Below are 8,704 nucleotides of genomic sequence, written 5' to 3' on the forward strand. Positions count from 1 at the left end.
AACAAGAGGAAAGGAAACAATAGACTTTGACCTTTCTGATTTTTTACGTCTTAGTGGAGACTAAATGTCCGTCTCCAGATAGACCAACTTGTGAATTTCCTTCGTTGTGTACTCTAAGCTACCAATCTGATTATATATTCTTACAGCCAATGGGGACAAAGCAGGCTAGCTGGCTGGGTGTGTTGGAGTTTAAACTTTGGACCTGAGAAGAGGAACTGAGAGATACAGTAGAAACTTTTTAGGAACAGAGAGACAAAGCTTCTACACACCCAAGTAAATCGGATAATTTGACAGGATCTTTGTTGTCTTGTGGGCTTCTTTGGTGTGCCACCCAAGCAAGGAAGCTATGGAGCACTACTCAGACCAGGTGAGTAACAATTATTGTCTTTTTGATTGGACTGTATTGTGCCAGTTATGGGTTACAGTAGGATCTGAAATTGGAAAGTCCCGCAAGAGACAGTTCTGGCTTGACAGCAATCCAGAAAATCCTACATCTAGATCTGAAATCTACCTTAATGTCAACACAAATGTTTTTGTTTTAGATTGAAAATAAAACAACCAAGTGTAATAAAAAGTGTCAGAGTGACACAGAACAGAATGAAGGAACACATTGTACAGTACAGTGCGCTCTGCAATGACATTGGTCAATTGTTGGCAGTAAAACAGTAGTCCCCAGCTGTGAATGCATATGAAACCTTTTTCATCTGGTTCTCTTTGTTTCTAAAAGCATCAAAGAAAACATACTGTTTGTTGTCATTAAATGTCATGATCTCATTTCAGGGCTGTGATGGCATCGAGCTGCTTGACTGGCTGTTTGATCAAAATGATGGAATTCTCCGTCATGAGGAACCAGGACACCATGGCAACCATCACACCTGGCCAATCCAGGACCCAAATGTACGTGTGGCTATGGGACTTTTAATGTCACTCATACATGCTAAAAATAACTTTTTGCTTTGTATACCCTGTACAGCGGCATCCTTCTTTAAAGATTGTGTATGATAAAAGACTGTCCCATCTCTCGCCATGTCGTCACCTCAAACAGACTAATGATTGCACTTTTCATCCAGCAGATGCTGCAGCCGGCTGAGCAGGCAGATGATGACTTTCTCAATTCCCTTCTAAGTGGAAATGATTCTGTGTCAGGCTCGCCTCTCTGGTCTCCTTCTCCCAGTGACAGTGGGATCAGCGAGGACCCTCCCTCAGACCAGATGGACAGCCCTCAGCGCCCCGAGAGCCCCCCTGGGGACACTCACTACTTAGGCCCATGGCCACAAACCAAGGCAGCCCTGGAGGCCAACATCTCCATTGACCTCAGTAAGTGACAAGGAAAAAATTCATAATGTAAAACATTAAAAAAAAGTGATAATTTCCTATGGATTCAACTTTATGGAGAAGTGTTTCCAATGATGTGAGTCCAAAAAAAGAAAAAAAGATGGTGAATTAGTAATTTCAGTGACATCATCTTCTGGCTTTGTTCCTGCACATAAATCCTTGAATCTCCTGTATCACAGATAATAAAGTAAGATAACATGTACTATTTGTGAATGTGTACAAGACTATTCAAACTATCAAAGAGTGTGACGTTATGAAAAACAAAAAGTGCACATGTCGAGGACTAAACAGAATAATTGGTGTTTGAGCAACGTTCAAGGCTCCAACTGTCATTTTTTTAAAAAAGTGGTATTGTTTATTGAAGAATTCATGCAGTGACACTGTGTCAGTAACATGTCTTTTTCCTGTTGTTTGCATGTGCTCTATGTGTATCCTTGTGTTTGTGTGGGTGCAGATGGCTGGGAGCCTGGCTTCCCAATGGACAGGACAAAGATTACGCAATATCCTTCTGATGTACATAGACCACAGCTGTCCTCTGGCTTCCCTCTAACTGTTAAGGATCTGCTACTGTCTGGAACACCGGAGCCAGTAAGTATGTCCTGGGTGATAGAGAGATAGTGTCTTGATGGTGTTTGTGTATCTTTTCTCAGCCATTTGACTCAAATACATAACCTGTTGTTAACCTTTTGTATGAGTTAGCGTGTGTGTGTGTGTGTGTGTGTGTGTGTGTGTGTGTGTGTGTGTGTGTGTGTGTGTGTGTGTGTGTGTGTGTGTGTGTGTGTGTGTGTGTGTGTGTGTGTGTGTGTGTCTGTGTACGTGTGTACATATGTAATTCGGTAAAAACAAGTGGGTGACTACACTTGTTGAAATCATGGATTCACCAAGGGGCGAGGCCTTTGGAATTGCAAATGAAATATCTATTTTTAAACATTTGTTTACAGGAAGCATGCAGCAAACCTTCCAAGGAGTACCCGACTTAGTATGCAGACAGAGGGATAATGAATATGCATAAACATTTAAAGAATGTAGGTTCATACATTTTTCAAGCCTGTCTTTACACAATAATCAGTTGCCCATATGAAGACTAATACTGGGTTTTCTTGCTGTAGTGATTCCTCCTGTTTAAATTTCCCCTCATAATGTGCTTTCAAGTACAAAATACTAATCTGTGAGGCGGTTTTGTCTGGAGGAAGAAGAAAAATAATGACCTATGAGACAGTTTGATTTGAGATTAGATCAATGATACCGACACATGAGACGGGTTGATCAGTTGGGAGTTTTTTACTCACCTGACCTATGAATCAGTTGACTGAAGAGTGAGGGAACCATATTTGAAAGCAAACTGACATATTTGCCAATTACGGCTGGTCATTTTGCCTAAAGCTGGACAGCTTTGAGTTACACCAGGTGGTAAATCTTTCTTTGGTAGCACTTTGGATCATGACCCTATGACAGTTAATCTTAGTTTCAATAAACAATCGCTTTTGTATAAAGTGCAGTAGGTGTGTTGGCCCTTTAAGAGCTTTTTTTCCCCCTTTTCTTCTCTTGCTCAACCTTTGCCATGACTCCGTCCAAAATACACACGTGGGTCATTTTGTGACCCATGAGTCATTAGAAGGGCAGAATGCAGGTCAAAAAAATATTCCCAAACCCTATTGACAAAAAGTAGGATTTTTACTTTAATACTTTAGATTGTTTAAGCCTCATATACGATTCAGATAAACATTTGTTCACATTTTTGCCAAAAATTAGGATTTTGTCCTCCATCACTGACATTGATAGCTCACCAGGGAGAGATCATCTAAACAGTATGCACAAGAAGAATGATTACAGCAAGAAAACCTGTTTCAATGTACTTTGTTTTAAGACAGACTTGAAAAACTATGAACCATAACCTATCCTTTATGTCAGCATTTTGTTAAAGTTGATATTTTCCTTAAACTCGCCCATAAATGTGTTACTTCCCTTATAAATCTGTCTTCAAAGTGAGGAAAGGGCAATTATGTAAGAGTGTTGAATTGCATTTTATGGAAGGAAAGTGCTGCATCTTAAATGGCATTTGTCATAATTATTGGATTGCCAAAATTTCATCAGTAGAAAACAGCAAATGAGCACAAGCAGGGTAATATGTTTGTGTATTTTGTCTTCTGAAATTTGAGGGTTTGCAGTGGTTTGTGTGGTTCAGCACACTGAATATGTATCCCATCTTTGCAGCCCACTTTAATAAGAAGAGGGAGAGAGTGGCAGAATGTACTTTAGGTTCTCACACCATAACTGCTTTGAGGTGATAATGAAATTTGAGTGATGAAGGTGGTTGATAGTCTGGACTCATTTAACTGCTTATTGTAAAGCCCTTGGGAGGAGAGAGATGGTGGAAAAGGGGGGAGGAAGAGGTGTGGGGACAGAGAGAGAAAATTTAATCAAACTGCATATTTTAAATATTATTATTCATATCTCACCATCAGGCCCCGCAGCCATCACAACAGTCCATTCAAGAACTGATTCTCAATGAAGATGAGAAAAAGCTTTTAGCAAAGGAGGGGGTGACTCTGCCCAGCCAGCTACCTCTTACCAAGGTACATTTCTATCAGTGTTGGTGGGTATACAATGAAAAGCCAGTGGGAGCTCTCTATCGATTCTGCAGAGGTTCAAAAAACTAAACACTCCCTCCTCTGTGTCCAGTATGAAGAAAGGATTCTGAAGAAAATACGCAGAAAGATTCGCAATAAGCAATCTGCCCAGGAAAGCCGGAAGAAAAAGAAGGAGTATATTGATGGGCTGGAGAGCAGGTAAGAGTCTAATTTCCACAAGAGTGGCACACAAAATCTAGAAAAGATGATGGCTTTCCTGTTTTAGCGTATACACTACTAATTCAATATGCTTTCCATTACTGCAAACCATTTTTCCAAAGCATACTGTAAGTATCTGGATTGTTTTCATGCTGCACCCTCCGAGCAGCCATCGGTCAGTCCATTTCAGTGAAAGTCACCATCACTTTGTGGCTCATGTTAGTGTGACTCCATGGCTTTATTCTGGCCTTTATCATTTGTCTGTGCCATCTCTCCATATGTTTAATGTCATTAGTTGCTGTCAAATACAGTAGTGAGGAGCGTAGACTGTTTAAAAAATGGACATGTGCTGAACATGTGGGAAAGTAAACCAATCTTGAACAAAGAGTACATGCACAATTATCTGAATGGGCTTTTAAATCATAAACTGAATGAGATTAGCACAGTTCTAAAAGTCGTTCTGAGGTAGTATGCAGCTTTTTTAACCATTATTTTTGGGGTAGTTTGGCATTTAACTATAGTATGAACTGTATATGATAAAAAAAAGGAGCACGGATACTATAGAGATGCAACAATCCAGATTCAAACTGGGAATGTTGCAGTTGCCATAGTGCGTGTTTTAGCCCATCAGCTACTGCCTCATAAAATTTTAGAGAAAAACAACCACTGATAGTTTTGGGTTCAGCAGTACAGGGATTATGTAAAAATAAATATAATTAAATGAAAAAGTTCTATTCCACTGATTTCTGATTAGAGCAATTTCACTGTGTCTGTTCCCCCTCTGTATTATCCTCTAGGATGGCTGCCTGCAATGCACATAATCAGGAGCTGCAGAGGAAAGTGTCGCAGCTGGAGAAATGTAACATGTAAGGGATTTAAAAATGGGTCTTCTTTTTTCCTTTCCATTGAACAATCACTAATTTCTCTATAATGTTTTGGCAATGGTTATAATAACATTTCTTCTTCTTAGAAACTGCCTACGGTATCTTGCCTTGGCCTCTCATTCCCTCAAGACCTTGTTAATCCAATTATGTTTTATTAATATGTTTTTTCTTTCCATTCTTATTTTGGTTCTTTGTCTTTCCTCTTTCCTTTTCCCCTGTTCTCTCCACAGGACACTAATGGAACAGTTGCGCAGGCTCCAGGCTCTGGTCATGAATACATCTAACAAGCCAGCCCAGACTGGGACATGTGTACTGGTGAGGACGTCTTCAGTGTGTGTGTGTGTGTGTGTGTGTGTGTGTGTGTGTGTGTGTGTGTGTGTGTGTGTGTGTGTGTGTGTGTGTGTGTGTGTGTGTGTGTGTGTGTGTGTGTGTGTGTGTGTGTGTGTGTGTGTGTGTGTGTGTGCATGGGTATGACTTAATTCACTTTCAGGGACACAAACCAGACTTAAGACCAGTTTACTTGGGACAGATTATGCAATTGGGGACAAAAATATTCTCAATTGGTAAAATGCTGATTTGTGGGTCAGTGGTGAAGGTTAGGGTTGGGATAAGTGTCCTAAAAATGAATGTAAGTCTATGTATTTACTTAATCTGCATGCGTGTGTGTGTGTGTGTGTGTGTGTGTGTGTGTGTGTGTGTGTGTGTGTGTGTGTGTGTGTGTGTGTGTGTGTGTGTGTGTGTGTGTGTGTGTGTGTGTGTGTGTGTGTGTGTGTGTGTGTGTGTGTGTGTGTGTGTGTGTGTGTGCATGGGTATGACTTAAGTCACTTTCAGGGACACAAACCAGACTTAAGACCAGTTTACTTGGGACAGATTATGCAATTGGGGACAAAAATATTCTCAATTGGTAAAATGCTGATTTGTGGGTCAGTGGTGAAGGTTAGGGTTGGGATAAGTGTCCTAAAAATGAATGTAAGTCTATGTATTTACTTAATCTGCATGCGTGTGTGTGTGTGTGTGTGTGTGTGTGTGTGTGTGTGTGTGTGTGTGTGTGTGTGTGTGTGTGTGTGTGTGCATGGGTATGACTTAAGTCACTTTCAGGGACACAAACCAGACTTAAGACCAGTTTACTTGGGACAGATTATGCAATTGGGGACAAAAATATTCTCAATTGGTAAAATGCTGATTTGTGGGTCAGTGGTGAAGGTTAGGGTTGGGATAAGTGTCCTAAAAATGAATGTAAGTCTATGTATTTACTTAATCTGCATGCGTGTGTGTGTGTGTGTGTGTGTGTGTGTGTGTGTGTGTGTGTGTGTGTGTGTGTGTGTGTGTGTGTGTGTGTGTGTGTGTGTGTGTGTGTGTGTGTGCCACACAGATTTTTTCAACTTTCTTTGACTCAAACTCACTGCGAATGGTGCATTTTTTTCCAAGTCTGGCCATCTTTTATGTAACTCCCTTTTCCTCTTTCCTTTCCGTTTTGACTTTTTATTCTTTTTTCTCAGGTGCTGCTGCTGTCTTTCTCCTTAATCCTGTTCCCCAGTCTCAAGCCGTTCTCTGACACCGAGGTCAGCCAAGGAGACTTCAGCCCAGTCAGAAGTGAGTAACCTTGAGTTCTAAATAGCTTTCTGCGCCCACCTGCCAACTAATCCAGCACCTCTCTATCACTGCCAAGGAGCGTGTTAGAACTGCAGTCTCACTGCTTGGCTGGGGATTTGCTTTTTGTTAGATTTAATGCACGTAGAACCACATGCAGCAATGTCTAATCATTAAGTTATTGCTCTCTCAAAAGCCGCTGAAAAATCAGCTTTAATCATTACCTCAATTAGCACAGCCCCCAGATGTCAATTTTTAAACTTAGGAGTCAAAATCAGGATTTCTGCTACACCAGCGTGTAATTTGTTACCATTAACTGTTTGACAGGCTTGAAAAGGCAATCAATGCTACACTAGTTTACTAGTTTAACTTTTTAGAGATTTAGAGTCTTGAATGATGTATTCAGTGTTTATGCACACTGCACACAGGCACGCACTTACCGAGCACAGTGCCAGCTTAACTGAATAAAAAATATAAACAGTAATAAGCAGAGCTGCATGTCCGCAGAGGCTTTAACTTGTTTATCTTTCCTCTGTGTCTTATTCTCACACAGTCCAGTCACGGTCCCTGCAGAACCTCCAGGCTTCCCGCGTGCTGCATGTCATTGACCCCCCATTCTCCGCTGAGGATGAATCAGAATCTCTGCACCGGCATTTCCCAGGAGACTTAGGATTGGAGGATATTACTTCACTGATGGGGAAGCTGAAAGTGAACGAACAACGGTCCGGTATGGAGCCCGTGTCTGTAAACAGCAGTCAGGAAGAAAGGATGGGTCACTTTCAAGTCGACCCAATCACTGGTCACATAGCTTCTGTGACCTTGGATCCCCACCGCTCTGCTAGGCTGCGACCACACGCTGATGACATGTAAAAGAAATGAAGACACATGAATTCCCCAAATCCTCCTCCTCCTAATAGTAGATCATGGAATAATCTTGGGCTGCTGTTTATATAGAAATTACGTTTTAATCATTCCTGTTTTGCCTTTAACATACATGCATGTCTGTTTGCCTTTTCTTTATTTGTGATACTGTTTTATATCAATACTCAGATATGAATGTTAAACTGAAATTTCCTGTCGGGTTGAACTGTGTATCCTTTGGCTTCTGGTTTTGATAAATTGCCAGTGTAAATTAGTGTGTGTTTGGGTGAATAGAGCTGTGATGATGTGTACAGTTTTGATCTCAGCGGATAATAGGTAATATGTTTCAGGATTTTGAAAGCATGTTTACACTGAAGAATTTATTAGAACTGTTTCGCTTCGTCTGTGGATAAGACTGCTTCAAATAAAAAGATGTCAGAAAGAGAAATGTGTATCAAAATTACCGTATATGCATTTAAGGGCTTTAATAATTAAAAGCAACTCCAAGCACAAGGTATAATATTTCTACTGACAGTTCTGCCAGAAAAGATGTGATCCGATGTCTAGACAAGCCATCCTTTTAAAGGCAAGTATAGTAGCTTGGATGTCAGTAGAGACATGGTTTACAGGGAGAGAGAGACCAAAAAGTAGGCCAAAGGTGACCTCTTATCTCTTGACTCAGATTTCTTACCCAATAACTGACGTGTTGATATATTTACTCACTGAAGATAGGCTGCCGCTTGTGTCTACAGCACTTGCCGTCTCTGTCTTGTCAGTGCAGACTACCCACTGATGGGATGAAAGTGTTTTTAACCCTGCTGCCTCTTAGACCAGAATTTCAAGGTCTGACTTGTTCAGGTTGACATTTTCTATGGCTGAAAGACTTAACGTCACAGAGGAACCAGAGATGCTCTTGTGAAATTAATTGGACTCCACTGTAGAAACTGGCTGATTATTGTTTTGACAGATCAGATTAATGATTGAAATAAAGTGTGAATAAAACACCAACACGGTTCATATCAAATCAAAATTCATCCCCAAACCGGAATTTTATGTTGAATTATTTCATCATCCTTGAACACGTTTTATAAAATAAATTCCTTGAAAGCTCATAAAACATAATATTGTGAACTTTTGTTTGGGGAGACATAACATTATAACATAACACACATAATTCAGCTTATTTTACTGTCATTTTCATTTTACTCCTCCTGATGAGCAGTTTGGCACCTTACATGGCAGCTT

At 40.5% G+C, this 8,704-nt stretch overlaps 1 protein-coding gene across 1 annotated transcript; it reads left to right on the forward strand.

The window, feature by feature from the left end:
- Window positions 1-210: 210 nt before the first annotated feature.
- On the forward strand, window positions 211-8,467 carry creb3l3a (cAMP responsive element binding protein 3-like 3a). The gene is made up of 10 exons (XM_062424119.1): window positions 211-367; window positions 781-897; window positions 1,074-1,317; window positions 1,790-1,923; window positions 3,801-3,911; window positions 4,018-4,124; window positions 4,922-4,990; window positions 5,239-5,323; window positions 6,508-6,601; window positions 7,152-8,467. The coding sequence occupies exons 1-10, from the start codon at window positions 347-349 to the stop codon at window positions 7,466-7,468; spliced, it is 1,299 nt and encodes a 432-aa protein (XP_062280103.1). The 5' UTR covers window positions 211-346; the 3' UTR covers window positions 7,469-8,467.
- Window positions 8,468-8,704: the final 237 nt, after the last annotated feature.

This window comes from Scomber scombrus, chromosome 8, assembly GCF_963691925.1.
Source record: "Scomber scombrus chromosome 8, fScoSco1.1, whole genome shotgun sequence".
In the NCBI taxonomy this organism is placed as follows: Eukaryota; Metazoa; Chordata; class Actinopteri; order Scombriformes; family Scombridae; genus Scomber; species Scomber scombrus.

Excerpts from the sequence above, each read along its gene's own strand:
- creb3l3a (XM_062424119.1), top strand. The coding sequence starts at position 347 with ATGGAGCACTACTCAGACCAG. Across the intron at positions 368-780 it reads TGGAGCACTACTCAGACCAG|GGCTGTGATGGCATCGAGCT; the intron begins GTGAGTAACAAT and ends ATCTCATTTCAG. Across the intron at positions 6,602-7,151 it reads AGACTTCAGCCCAGTCAGAA|TCCAGTCACGGTCCCTGCAG; the intron begins GTGAGTAACCTT and ends ATTCTCACACAG.